Source organism: Argentina anserina, chromosome 3 (genome assembly GCF_933775445.1).
Source record: "Argentina anserina chromosome 3, drPotAnse1.1, whole genome shotgun sequence".
In the NCBI taxonomy this organism is placed as follows: domain Eukaryota; kingdom Viridiplantae; phylum Streptophyta; class Magnoliopsida; order Rosales; family Rosaceae; genus Argentina; species Argentina anserina.
Genome location: NC_065874.1, coordinates 10,705,179 through 10,720,051, shown reverse-complemented (window position 1 = coordinate 10,720,051; position 14,873 = coordinate 10,705,179). Strand labels below are relative to the sequence as shown.

At 37.1% G+C, this 14,873-nt stretch overlaps 1 protein-coding gene and 1 long non-coding RNA gene across 3 annotated transcripts; both read right to left on the bottom strand.

Moving 5' to 3' along the window:
- Positions 1-1,934: 1,934 nt before the first annotated feature.
- LOC126786293 (uncharacterized) lies at positions 1,935-4,419 on the bottom strand. 2 transcript variants are annotated; one of them, XR_007671184.1, is made up of 5 exons: positions 4,316-4,419; positions 4,029-4,221; positions 3,714-3,954; positions 2,537-2,839; positions 1,946-2,442 (listed from the first exon to the last, which is right to left on the bottom strand). It is a non-coding gene; the product is annotated as an uncharacterized LOC126786293 (long non-coding RNA). The 2 variants fall into 2 exon arrangements; XR_007671183.1 differs by lacking the exon at positions 4,316-4,419 and having other exon boundaries at positions 1,935-2,442; positions 4,029-4,272.
- Positions 4,420-4,954: 535 nt separating this feature from the next.
- LOC126787040 (F-box/kelch-repeat protein At3g06240-like) lies at positions 4,955-5,854 on the bottom strand. Its single transcript, XM_050512978.1, has one exon. It carries the CDS (start codon positions 5,852-5,854, stop codon positions 4,955-4,957), a length of 900 nt encoding a protein of 299 aa, XP_050368935.1.
- Between the last annotated feature and the right edge of the window lie 9,019 nt (positions 5,855-14,873).

Sequence of the window (14,873 nt, the reverse complement as noted above, 5' to 3'; positions counted from 1 at the left end):
TGACTGGTTACTGCACCATGGCCACATATGGAGTGGCGTTTTATGGAACTCTCTAAGTTTTTAGTTCATGTTTGATTATAATTTTCCAATTTGAACTCCCACAAATGTAACTTTTAGTTATATGAATCCGAAAGTTGTATATGACTTTACTTAAGCAACCTGAAACAACAAAGAGAACTTGAGACTTTAATCTTTTATTTGTTGAAGACTTGAAGCTTTTGCAAATAACAAAGAAATGCAATTAGCCCACCACAAAAAATTAATCTCGAATATGGTAATCTAGAAGAAATAAAGAGATGGTGAATATTAATTCTGAGATATATAGTTCATCGAAGAATTAATCAAAATCGAGAAATTAAAAGCCAGTATGATATATTCTGTATAATCGTACGTATGTTTAGATTTTAGAAAGATGAAGACTATATACGATAATAATGTAGGGGAATAAATTAGAGAACTCTAATAAGATCCACCAGTAAAGAAAATTAAGAACCAACTAAAGTTAAGGGATCGACCAACAAAGAAATCATAATTCAAAATAACATAAATTTAAAAAACAGTATTCTTGAGCATATATAAGCCAAACATAAAACCATGTCCATACATTTGTAGTTTGATATATCTTGCCTACACATTCCTCACTACTCTATTCATTCTTCCAATATTGATTTTGAGACGATTAGTATCGTTAGCTCCATGGTTACTATAAGCATAGGGAGAAACTAAGCTCTCAACAAACACATCACCATGAGCAGTTGAATAATCATCAGGTATTTGATGCAGAGACGTAACTGAATTGTTGTTTGCATTGTAAATAGCCAGTTCCGTAGCAGCTAAAGGCCGGAATAGAATTTTCCCATTTTCAGAAAACCATGTCGACGGTCTCAAGCCAAGCACATATATACCACCCTCCACACGATTTGAGATCTTGGCTGATATAGGGTGTGTTTGGCGCAGCTGTGACTTATAAGATAAGTTGACTTATACTTATTTCTGAGAATAAGTTTCTGATAAGTTAAGTAGCTGACTGTTTGGTAAACTTGCTTTTTTTTAAGTGACTTTTAGTGACATAAGTTATGCAGAGTGTTTGGTAAACTTAAACTGACTTATACTTTGTGTTTGTATAATGACAATTTTGGACACCAAATAATTTAAATATTTTTTTTATTTTCCAAGAATATATTTTCTTTCTTAATTCTTTGCAAATACAATATGAATTTTTAATTTCTTTTTTTATCTATCACTACCCTTTTTCATTAGTATTTTGATTTTTACTTTCTCATTAACTTCAAGTAAAATTAATAAATGTTCTCTGTTTTCTTATACTTAATAACAAAACACATTTGTCATTGACACAAATAATATTAAAAATATCTTAACACATTCAACTAAATTACAAAATCAAATAACAAAATATATATTTCATTTGCATCAAATAATTTCATATTATACGCGCACTCATCAAACTTTGAATGATTTCATTTCTTATTGCTTCAATTTCCCGTGCATCATGATCATGCTCATTTTCACCTCCATCATTATTCATCTCTACCTCATCATTTGGTATGTCAACCACCCTTTCTGCCCAACGAACAAAATGGGCATCACGATTTGCATGTCTTCTTATATAATTATGAAGAGTCATGGTTACAATAACAATATTCACTTGCATGTCCTTTAAAATCTTCCTTGTTTTTTTTCAAACACCAAATGTTCGTTCTATAACGCTTCTAAGAGAAGAGTGTGCTCGGTTAAATACATCTTTTACATTTCTTGGTTCTCGCCCTCTGTATTGTTGAAAATGTTGTTTTAGACCTTATGGGAAAAGTTGGAGGGAAAAGTTGAGATCATAAGAGTGTGTCTTATGGGTCTATGGAGATTAAAAAAACAAAAATAGCAAAGATTTTGCAAGAATGAATTCATTTGATCAAATTTGAGCAAAAAAAATGAAGTCATTTGAATGTACCATACAACAGTGCCATCAAATACATGCATCGTGTGAAAGAACAACTATCTATCACCTTACATTCATACTGTCACCAATATAGCTTTAATTGATTGGATCAACTTTGGAGAAAAATAACGAATTATTTGAATGTACCATACAACATCGCCATTAACTAAATGCATTGTGTCAGAAAACAACAATTTTAATTGACTAACATAAGTTATTCATAGTTCGGCGATCAATTCTATGACTAATCCAGTGTGAAATATGGAAATTTCAGTTAACTACAACTACTATAGCAAGCTTCTTTTTTTTAATTTTTATCCAGATAAGATACTCCGGTGAAGGCTGCAATTCAGTAAACGTGTTCACTAATGGCCTGTATCCGGGGTACCATTGGTTTTACCACGTACCAAGTTCAATTCTTTGCAAATGTAGTTAAATGAATTCTTACCACATCATAACCACCAAGTTTAATAACAGCTCTCCATAACCTATGTTGAAAAAAAAAATTGCAGGAATTCAGTCCACTCCTCATTTCAGACACATAGTTCCAATGGTGAAAAATCATCATCAACAGAAACTTACTTGAGGCAATTAAGTGGCTCTCCATAAAACTTCGGGGGCTTAAATTCCAAGGACCTCTCCTTATGGAAAGTCTCGAGCTCCCTGATGAATGCTGCTTGCTGCAACGGCGTCCCGTCCTCCCAATCTTCACTCTATTGACAAATCCATCCCATTTCATTTTATTCAATCATGCATACAATGCAACACAGAGTCAGAGTCATCTCTTTCAAGAAGCAGTGGGTGATTACAAGCGTGCTGAAGGCGGAAAATCATCTCGAGGATATGAACATATTTTTGATATAATTCGCCAACAACATCATATGCCTGAAAGAAACAGTCCAATAAAACAATATAGTTCAGCATTAGAATATCTATAAAACAGTAAAGAATCTTCATCAATCAGTACATGGAGCTCGTTATAAACATGGAATTACAACTGTAACATACCCCATAGATTTCTCAATACAATTATGCAAACCCCTTTCAAACATTTTACTGGAAGATTTAAATTAGATGAAAAGATACAAGAGGATGATAATTTTTTTAACACAAAACGGTGGTTGGCACTTGGGACTCAGCTATGGAGCTGAGCCTCCTGTTGTGTCCTGCTTCAATAAAATTGATCATTGCTAGGTAATACAAAAAAGTTATTATCAGTTGCAAAAGGTGTTTGATAAGTAATATTCAGTCATATCAATTTCTCACTAGTTATTACTAAGATATCACCCATTATATTTCATATGGAAAAAAAATCTGCAAAAATAGGGTTTCGTGCTCTGATTTCTATTGTTTTCCTCTAATTTCTTGATGCAAAAATAATTCGTTCCATATGACGACCCTAGCCTTAGTATTCATATATTTAAGCTCCAAACTTTGCTTTTAGACAAGACTTTGAGCGAGCTGCAGAATACTAATGAAGCTACAAAAATGAAGGTGAATTCTGATCCCTGGTTCTATGGCCATAAATAGGTATCTGAGATCCTCAACTGTCAAACGAGATGCAGATGCAATCAATCTTCGATTCAAAGTTAATTCTTCATTTTATATATCCTTAAAATCCAGTGAATGCAGATGCAGATAATGTTATATATCCTTAACTATTATATATACATGTTATTCTTCATTTTAATAAGAATGGTAATTCCGAATCCAACTTATAAATCTCAACAAGAATCAATGAAATTTGAAATACTCATACCTAATCGGCTAATCGGCTAATCCGATTTGGAGTTGGAGATTACTGATTGGAGGACTGAGAAGTGGAGGACCCAAGTCCAAGACTGCATCACCGCCGGCCTTGAGCTCATCGATAGCCATGTGATCCTCACCGGCTTGTGTCTGACGTGGCTGAGTAGGTTCCTCCTTGGCGCCAGAACCGTTCTGCATATCCTTGCTACGTTTTTCCTTCCCCTCCATCTGAATTGTACTGATTCTACACTCTGAAAATGAAATGAATACATCAGTATACGTACATATACGAATAGTATATAGTATTTGAAGTTTTTGAGCTCACATTTATAGGACGAGACCATGGAACCCAGATTTGATAGGGTTTGCGGCGGATAAAGATAGTATCAGAGAGAGAGATAGTGGGCTAGGAGAGAGAAAGAGAGAGGGAGACGGCTGGGCTTTGTTCGCAGTACGATTTGGTGATGGCGGTGGTGGTGACGGTGACGAGGAGCGGCGGGAGGAGGTTGCCGGAGAAGCTGCAACGGAGGAGAGAGGTAGAGTCAGGCACGGGTGTGATGGAGAAGGAGCACGAAAAGATTTATAAATGCAATCAAAGTCATGAAAACGTACCTCTGCAGATCCTTGGAGATTGAAGTTTCTCTCTTTTGGGTTATGAGTAGCAGATAGAGATCACCCATACTAGAGTGAGCAAAGACGGAGGAACGAGGTTTGATAGAGTCAAAATGGAGGCGCTAATCCCTTTAGGTTTCCATGTAAATTGCGGATGGTTTGAAGGGTACCCAACGTCATTATCAAAATTTCAGTGATGTCGCGAAATAAGCTCCGTGTTTTTTTACTTCTACTTATTTTCAGAAGGAAGGTATTGCTAACTTTTACTTATGCCTTCAAAATAGCTATGGCTTTTAAGAAAAGTCACTTTCTATGTGTTTACCAAACACTTATTTCACCTTAACTTATAAGAGAAGCAGCTTATAAGCTGCACCAAACGCACACATATTCTGTATAGTCGTACGTATGTTTAGATTTTAAAAAGATCAAGACTATATTCGATAATAATGTAGGGGAATAAATTAGAGAACTCTAATAAGATCCACCAGTAAAGAAAATTAAGAACCAACCAAAGTTAAGGGATCGACTAACAAAGAAATCATAATTCAAAATAACATAAATTTGAAAAGCAGTATTCATGAGCATATATAAGCCAAACATAAAACCATGCCCATACATTTGTAGTTTGATATATCTTGCCTACACATTCCTCACTACTCTATTCATTCTTCCAATATTGATTTTGAGACGATTAGTATCGTTAGCTCTATGGTTACTATAAGCATAGGGAGAAACTAAGCTCTCAACAAACACATCACCATGAGCAGTTGAATAATCATCAGGTATTTGATGCAGAGACGTAACTGAATTGTTGTTTGCATTGTAAATAGCCAGTTCCCTAGCAGCTAAAGGCCGGAATAGAATTTTCCCATTTTCAGAAAACCATGTCGACGGTCTCAAGCCAAGCACATATACACCACCCTCCACACGATTTGAGATCTTGGCTGATATAGTCCAAGACTCTCGCACTCCATATTCCTTCATCACCCAAAACTCATAATTGCCACCAGCTCTGTTGTAAACAAGTAAGCATAAACAATCTCTGTTTGAGACCCCTATTCCAATTCCAGAAGACTGATCGACACCATAATAATCAGGTTTCGCGACTTCTATGTATGTCTCAGTTGTCAAATTTAGAGAAATTATTACCCACAGATAATTGCATGTTTGCTTCACCATCCAATGTAGAGCTCCATTTACAAGAGTAGCAGACCTATCCGGGTTATGACCCCACACAAGACATCTAGTATCAGAAGGGAAATCCTGAATCCTCCTCCAAGTATCTGTTTTTAATGTGTACATCATGGATTTACAGCTAGAGTCTCGGTAACAATCAAGTGGAGGAACCACTATTAGTACCTTGTAGTCGTCACTATTGTAGTCATATCCAAATCCATAGCAAGAAAAATGATGATTCCTTAATACTCCAGGCGTATATGGCAATTTTCTGGAGTCTCTTGTACTTGGATTCCAGAGAAAGATCAGACTATCATCATTACAATAAGCTTTTACACATACCAAACCATCACAATAACCCATGATCTTCAAGAAAGAACTGAGTGCCTCCTTATTGGTGCAATCATATAAGTTAAAGTTTTCGATCGGGAACTCGATTGGCGAACTTTCCTCGACTAATATGGAATCATGAAGAGAGTACAACGTTAAGTCCTTAGTTCTCAAATGGATTACTCTTTTGGGCGTACTGGTAATATTTCTTGACATATGTTTTCTGACGAATTGCCTGGTTGAGATTAAGGAGCACCATGACTTGCACACAGCTCGAAATTTCAATAAGGATTTCACAGGAAGATTGACAAGTATTTCAGTGATTACCTCCAAGGGAATGTGGGCGCCATTTGATGATCGTTTTGTTGGTTTTCTAAGTCGTGCTTCTCCGGAACGATCCATGCTGCATCGATCGGCTATGTGCTTAATTATAATGAGCGGATCTGCTTTCTGTTTGAATGAAAGGCAAAAGTTTTTCTGGAACGCAAACCCTAATGAATAACGGGATATATGTATATTAATAGTAATATTAATAAATGTATAGGAGGCCTCTATCTATAGATGAATAATGAAGGACAGTAAACAGAATCTATAATATATGGATGTGCTCCCGCCTAGGAGAAGATACGTACGTACCATCCATATCCAACACAAGTTCTATGTTGACTAACATAGGAATTAGGATTTGGCTAACAGAATCCTAAATGGCTGAATATATCATGGAAAAGAGCCAAAGACTTTAGGATTTTGTTTAATGTGTGGCTTAAGCATAAGTGTAATTGGTTAAGTGTGCTGCTCCTCCTCAGAGGGATATTAGATATTTAGATTCATTGATCTGTTAGCCGATGCTCGCGAGGTTCTTGCCACATTCGAAAATGGCTGTGTTGTACAAATTGCGAGATGATTACAAGGAGAAAGAAGATAAGTTTTGCAGAGCTGCATCGGAGGTTGAAGAGGTATTTTGATGGGAAGGTTATGGCGAATGCGAGGAAACTGGTTCCTACAACGGTTCGTTTAATTTGCCTTGTTTGATGAAGGTGCTGCCGAGGTTCTTGCCTGCATTGAAAATGGCTGTACTTGCCAAACTGCACGATGATAACTTGGCAAGGAAGGTTGCCAGGCTGAGATGAATCGACAAGTGAGACTTGTTGTTGATAACAATGTTTTAAAAAACTCGCCTCAAGGCTCGCCTGAGGCTTAAAAAACTCAACACTTAGTCGAAAACGCCTCGCCTTTCTGAAAAAGGTGTACAGGCGCAAAAAGCGTTCCACTAAGGCACAAAAAGCGCAAAAAACGTGCACCAATGCGCAAAAAACAGGAGAGGAGCCGCATCACAGAACCCAAAGAGATCAAAACTTCATCATTCAATAAACTAAGAACACAAACACGTAGATCACGAAGTGGAGATGATAATCTTTACCATGAACAACCCAATCGGTGGTCAGAGACGTCGGAAAACGCTGCAAATTCGCCAGAAGAAAACCCAGAACAGTCGGTGCTTCCCCTCTTCGATTCTCCCTTCTCCGGCGGCGGTAGGTCGAGGCATGACATGGGGAGGACGACAGAGAGGACGAGGTCACAACGGACTGGTGCGCTGGCCGGAGACGGCCTGACGACGGCGGAATCATGTCGGGAAGTCGCGCGGTCGTTGGGTTGCAGAGGAATCAGGTCGGGACTCGGGAGCTCAGTCTGTTTTTAGGATAAAATGAAGCTTCTTGTTTTTCTTTCCAATATTAATCATAGCCAATTTACTAATCCAATGGCTAGGATTTAATTGATCAATTTCTACGGCTAAGATCGCACCGTAACTAATTCCCATTTTCCAAATACATTCCTTATATTTCCAAACTTTATTATATTAACTCTGGAACCTAGAAAATTCTCCGAAAATTTCTACGTTCTCGTTGTAACGTATACTTTAATATCATGCTCTTCGATCAACAGATTCACTTAATCGAAACTCACAAATAATATTTTCGAGCATTTACTTAATTAATCACCGAGATTATAAAATAATCACCATACGATCTCAACTTAGCTCGTCAATAATTTCGGGGCTTACAGTAGATCAAGTTATGCTGGTAAACTTTTTGAATTGTATGGTTCTAGACTTTTGCTACTTTACTTAATATATATATGCATGACAATTGTTGTGTTTTATAAGCTATTCTTCAAGTAATATGTATAAGAATAATAGTTACACTTAAATAAGTTTATTTATTATTTTTATGTTGCAAGGCTTACGCCTTTTACGCTTTACGCCTTAAGACTCTATACTCTCGGAAAAACGCCTTGAGGTACGCCTTAGCGTTTTAAAACACTGGTTGATAAGATTATAAGAATTATAAAAAGGTTGTTGCTTCTGCCATGAAATTTATGAAGCCTACTCAGCGAGGTCCTGGAGTAAAACGGGAAGATCTTGTGATGGCGCCGCTGGCGAGGTTCTTGCCTCTTTCACAGATGAAAATACTCTCCGGATTGCTTATGGATTTTGAGGCAAAGAAGATTACCAGAGCGGAGTTTAATCGGAAGTTTAAGCTCATAGTTGATGGCAAGATGATGGCTTCTGCTATCAGATTGGTGACACCAAGTACTCAGCAGAAGAGAAACACTGCTAGTAATGTTGGGAATCAATTGAAGGACCCGAAATCTTCATCCTCTTTCCCTCATCTGATGCCCCTGTTGGAGATGTCTTTGTCTCCTCAGAAGATGGCCCTGCTTAGGAAAAGCCTAGACGATTTGAGGGAAAGAAAGATTAAGCAGAGCTCAGCTGATTCAGAGACTCATAGTTGGTAAAGAGTTGATGGTTCAGCTGTCAAATCATACAGAAGCGGGCTGCAAAATGTGTGATAGCGCTAGCGTTTGTTCAACAGCAGTGATTTTAGATTCGGTTGAGATAGAGTTGAGACATAGTTATGGACTTCAGGTGTAGAGACGATCGAAATGTTCATCATTTCCAAGTGTCGAATGTATCATATGTGAAGACGGTCTTTGATGTATCATATGTATATAAGGCATAATAACTTAGTTTTAAAGTAAAATTTTAATAATTGGCGACAATTATTTCATATGTGAAGACGATCTTTGATGTATCATATGTATATAAGGCATAATGACCTAGTCTTAAAATAAAATCTTAATAATACGCGACAATTGTTTCACCTCAAAATTACTATAACTCATTATAGACTAATAGTTATATAATAATTTCTTATGAAATATAGTAGATAATTAATAGTCACATATTTGTGTGACTTTATTGTGTTATATATTCCTTTTACTTTGTTATTTTGTTATGTTTTTATATTTTTAATTAACTTTATTTGTTTTTAGATATTTTGAAGTGGAATAAAGAAAATGAGATTAATTATTGCAATATAGGCTTTTAATTTTAGAGAGAAAATGGATTAAAGAGTTAAGCACTAGTATTTGTTGGATTGGGCACGTGAGGAGGAGGAGGCTAGGTGTAACGACCCTAAAATTTCAAGCCTAAAAACTCAAAATTTCAAAGTCGTTAGAACACCAAAACAATCTCAATGAAATCGAAATCATTTAACGTGCACAGCGGATCATCACTGAGTTCTCAATACAACTCAGAAAACCAATTATTACAAACCAAACATATAATTCAACATTATATCAATTGGAAATGTATAATCCTCACAAGATAGTCACACCAAATCCTCACGCAAGCTGGAGATAAATAACTTCAAGTCCTCTGAGCGGTCCGTCAATTCCCGCTAATCCACACCTGCGGAGTTATCCACTACACCATCGAATTGGTGCACCGGGATTGTAAACACAAACCCGGTAAGCTTTACAGCTCGTATGAGTAAAATGAAAATATATAACTCGCATATCAATATATACGAAAATCCACAAATCAAACAAATATAAATGCACTCATGAGTCAGTGGACGGCCCATCTGGTTGTCCCAAAGAAAAAGAAGCGCTCATGAGAAATTAAGTAACCCTTCTGGTTACCCAAATGCATTTATAATACGGGTACCAAGAACGCTGGTACACATCTGTTACCCCTCTCGTAATACACCGCCGATATTGGATAGCCACCCGCTACCCAACATCCAAAACAATCTGAGTACCCATGAGCAGATAACCACCCGTTACCTCACATGCAGTACTAAGGCAGACAGACTAGAGCTCTAACTGTATCGTAACTTTCGCCCGGCCAAAGGCTAGGTTCCGACTTGCCAAACACGTACAATAATCTCACATCATATTGTACCAATCACGTCCGAAGACAAATCAACATTTTAACAATCTCAATGTTAAAAATCACGTACAATAATCTCACATCATATTGTACCAAAAATCATGTCCGAAGACAAATCAACATTTTAACAATCTCAATGTTAAAATCACGTACAATAATCTCACATCATATTGTACCAAAAATCATGTCCGAAGACAAATCAATATTTTAACAAACTCAATGTTAAAATCACGTACAATAATCTCACATCATATTGTACCAAAAATCATGTCCGAAGACAAATCAATATTTTAACAAACTCAATGTTAAAATCACGTACAATAATCACACATCATATTGTACCACACATCACGTCCGAAGACAAATCACAATTTTTAACATTCTCCGTGATAAAATCATGTACAATAATCACTCATCATATTGTACGTTTTAAAACTTTCACGATATCACCACAATAAAAATCATAACAGTATATTATATAGCAAACTATATATATTCGTATTTATTACCATTTATACAATATATACATAGTTCACTATATCCTATACATGTCATATTTCATAAACACCTGAAGAATTACGTACAATATTCTCACATACTCATGCTCAATTTTCCGTCACCGAAATGACTATTTTTAATGCATTAATAACAGTACGTAATTTAATGAACTATATATATATTATGTACCTATTACCATTATACTATATATATGTAGTCCACTAAATTATATACATGTTATAATTCATTTGATAAACACACTTGCAAAATGTTGAATCACCACGAGGGTAGATTCGTAAATTCAGTGAGATTTTACTCACCTTATCGACTCGAGCGTAATTCACAATTCCCGATGATATTTCCTTTCCTCGATTTAGCGATCACCTTGAAAAGATAAGACAAGCATTTAGAATCGTTTCGTAAACCTTTAAATGCCGAAACAGTAATAATCGGTTACTGTTCAGCAATTTTCGGTTTTACGAAATTACTGTTCAGTGGTACTATTCACTGTTACTATTCTCGGATACTGTACAAATATGCAATTAATACGTATTTCTGTACGTATAAATATTATATACGTATTTCTGTACGTATAAATATTACTAAGTATTTCTGTACGTATAAATATTAATACGTATTTCTATACGTATAAATATTCTATACGTATTTCTGTACGTATAAATATTAATACGTATTTCTGTACGTATAAATATTCTATACATATTTCTGTACGTATAAATATTAATACGTATTTCTGTATGTATAAATATTAATACGTATTTCTGTACGTATACGTACGATTTAAATGTAAATACAAATTCAGTAAATAGAATTTACTAAATTACCCTTTTACAAAATTACTTTTTACATTTACTGAAAGTAATTTATATTTACATTTACCGAAGGTAAAATTTAATTACATTTACCGTAGTAAGTAAAAATTACATTTACATTTACCGTACACAGTAAATTACCAAAATACCCTTCTGTCAAAACTGTTTCCACCGCCGCACGTGGCGGCGCGTGTGGCACACGCGCCACCTCCGGCGGGCTGCGCGTGGGGCCCACGCGCCGAGGCTAACCACGGCGCGTATCACGCCACCGCCGCCTCCAAACTCTCCCCCTCCTCCTCCTCTACCTTCCTACGGCTTCAGATCCCTCCTACGCTACCCTACTCACCCCCACGTGCCGCCTCTAGGCGGCGGTAACCCCAAATCTCCTCCCCCTCCGATTTCTCCCCAAAACAACTCCGATTCATCAATCAAGTACATCAATCGATCTATCAATCGAACCCTTACCTCGTGGGGGTGCAGCGATGCCGTGTAGACCACCGGAGAGGCTCGTGAGCACGGCGGAGTCGAATCGAGCCGAGGGCGTGATGGTGCTTCGATCCGCACCTTGCTTGGTCGCAGGTGGAGTAGGAGATGCGGCGACATCGAGCTAGTCCTCGTGCCCTATCTTCGTCGGTGACGATGCGAGGTGCGGCGGTAAGCTCCGAGCTTGGTTCTGGTTGAAGCTCGTGGCGGCGAGGTACGGAGCGGAGGACTCGGGGTCGTTCGCGGGGGAGCTCGCAAGGCCGTAGAGGGTGGCGGTCTAATCCACGAAGGTCTGAGGGCGGTGATCGGGGAGGGAGCGATTCGGCAGGGAGGGAGGAAGAGAGGGTCGGGTGAGAGAGAGAGAAAGTGAGAGGGAGGCGGAGAGAAACTGAGGGTTTCCAAAAGTGGAAACCCTAATCACAAATCATTCTATTTATACTCGTTTCCAAATCGGAAACTAACTTCCGACGTTAATAACTTTTACATCCGTCGTCCGATTTGAACGTGTCACATGTCCACGCACTCGTATCGACGAGCTCTACAACTTTCGTGAAGGAAGTTTTCGCAACCGATCGACGGAATAAAAGTCGATATAAACGTTACGGAAATGTAACGTTTTTCAATTTAAACGTTCCGAGAACGTTTCCTTTTCTCGTTTACTAACGTCGCAACCAATTACGTTCATTCTAATAAAATTCGAAATTTTATAGAATTCCAAATCAAACTAAAATGTTTGAAATTTAGGGTTATTACACTAGGTTAATTAACCTAGCATATATATAACCCAAAAGGAAGAGGCCAGAAGAGGAGCCACACATAAGAGAAAAGAGAGTAGAGGAACAAAAGAGAAAGAGAGAGTAGCCGCACATAAGAGAAAAGAGAGTAGAGGAACAGAAGAGAAAAAGAGAGTAGCCGCAAAGAAGAGAAAAGAGAGAAGATGACAGAAGAGAAAAGAGAGAAGAGGGGCCGCACAGAGGAGAAAAGGGAGAAGAGGCACAAAAGAGAAATGGGAGAAGAGGAACAGAAGAGAGGAGAAAATGGAGAGTAGAGGAACATAAGAGAACAAGGAGATAGAAAAAAAAAAGGAGGAGAGAGAGAGAGAGAGAGAGAGAGAGAGAGAGAGAGAGAGAGAAAACAGAAGAGGACGGCAGAAGAGAAGAAAAAAATTCTCAAGCTCACTTTGTTAAAATCTTATCAAGCCTCCACAAGAAAAAAAAGAGTTCGGCATCTCCTCCTTTAATTCATCTCCCATGTATTTTATGATGTTTTTATTCAAGATTATGTGTAACTAAATTCCTTAATAGTTAAAGGCTAATCAAAGCCCTAGATATGTATTTGATTTCAAACCTCAATTGATTTATATAATTTTAGATGAGAACTTCTTCACTAATTGTTCATTGATAATTCTATTACATGTCTCATTGGGTCGACACTTTGATGCATGTTTTAGGGTTTTATATCTTGAATGTGTATATGACTGACATATCGTTGCATATTCTGTGAGAGATATCAAGTTCTTTGCAGGTACTTGTGTGAAGTGATTCCTTAGTAATCTAAGGCTACCGACATTGACCTTAGATTATTTGTTATTACTCAAACGTTCTTAGAACTTCATAATTTTAATTATTTTGGTTTAGATACCGACATTTCATAGATCAATTAATTGAGAATATAGTTAAGTCGATACCAACATTTCGCTTAACATGACAAGTAAGAGAACATAATACAGTTAATGACCTAACGACATTGGCTTAACTATGAGTGCATTCATCATTAATTATTGACATTGTTTTGGGGTGATTGAAACATATCTAGTGGTGGAGAGAAGTTCCTAGCTATTGTTTCTCTCATATTTACATTCATATTCACTTTTTAATATTCTATTTTTAGCAGTACTTCTGTCTTTTTTTTTTCACCAATCAAGCCATTTCCGAATACCCTAAAAATTTGTGTGGTAGTCTTCCACTGTGTCTAGTTAGTTTATATTTAATTTCGTAATATTTGGTTGAGTATAGATTAACTAATTAATTAGGTTTCCGCTCCTAGGTTTAGTCTGCAAGATTTCTGGTTTACGCGTCTGTTTATGTTTTGAAGTCTTAGTTTCACCAATCATATGCGGGTAATGACCCCTTATTGCCATTTACTACATTGATATAATTGATTTGATAATAAGTTATCTTTATAGGTGCTTTTGCGCCTATCAAATTTTGAATTCTCGACGATTGTTTCATCTCAAATTACTACAACTCATTATACACTAATAGTTATATAATAATTTCTTATGAAATATAGTAGATAATTAATTAAATAAATAAACATCTCTCAAAATTTCATACAAATTTTTCATGTTTTTATATAAATTTCTATCAATTATTTTTAAAAATTGATATTTCTCTGAAATTTCCGTCGAAATTTCTTTTTTTTGTACCCTCAATATTTCCGAAGAGAAGCGAGATCAGAGCTGGATTCAAACCGCAACCTAGCCCAACCAACTTAGCCTCCGCGTCCCCATCTCATACCACCATGCACCGGCAGAGGCTCCACCCATCGACGAGAACCCAACCAGCAACCTATGACGACACCATGGAACCGCCTCTGAGATTGGCTAACTAAGACTAGAAAGGCAAAGCAGCAACCCAATCGCAACGAGGCCGTCCATTCTCTCTCGATCCCCGCCAGCATGGTGGGCGAGGCCACCACTTGACCCTCCTCAACAGCCGTCCGATAGAGACACAAATTTCTTTCGAAACCCTAGAGCGCTCCGGCTTTTGCGGAGATGGAAAAGTGGAGTAATTGTATCAAGTCCCTAGTCTGTACTCTTGAAAAACAGTATTCTTGAGCATAAGCCAAACATAAAAACAATACATTTGTACTTTTGATATATCTTGCCTACACATTCCTCGCTACTCTGTTCATTCTTCGAATATTAATATTGAGACGATTAAGATCGTTGGCTCCATGGTTACTATAAGCATACGGAGACACTAAGCTCTCAACATACACA

Bases quoted from the DNA above. Each gene is read 5' to 3' on its own strand.
- LOC126787040 (XM_050512978.1), bottom strand. From the start codon at position 5,854: ATGGGTTATTGTGATGGTTTGGTATGTGTAAAAGCTTATTGTAATGAT.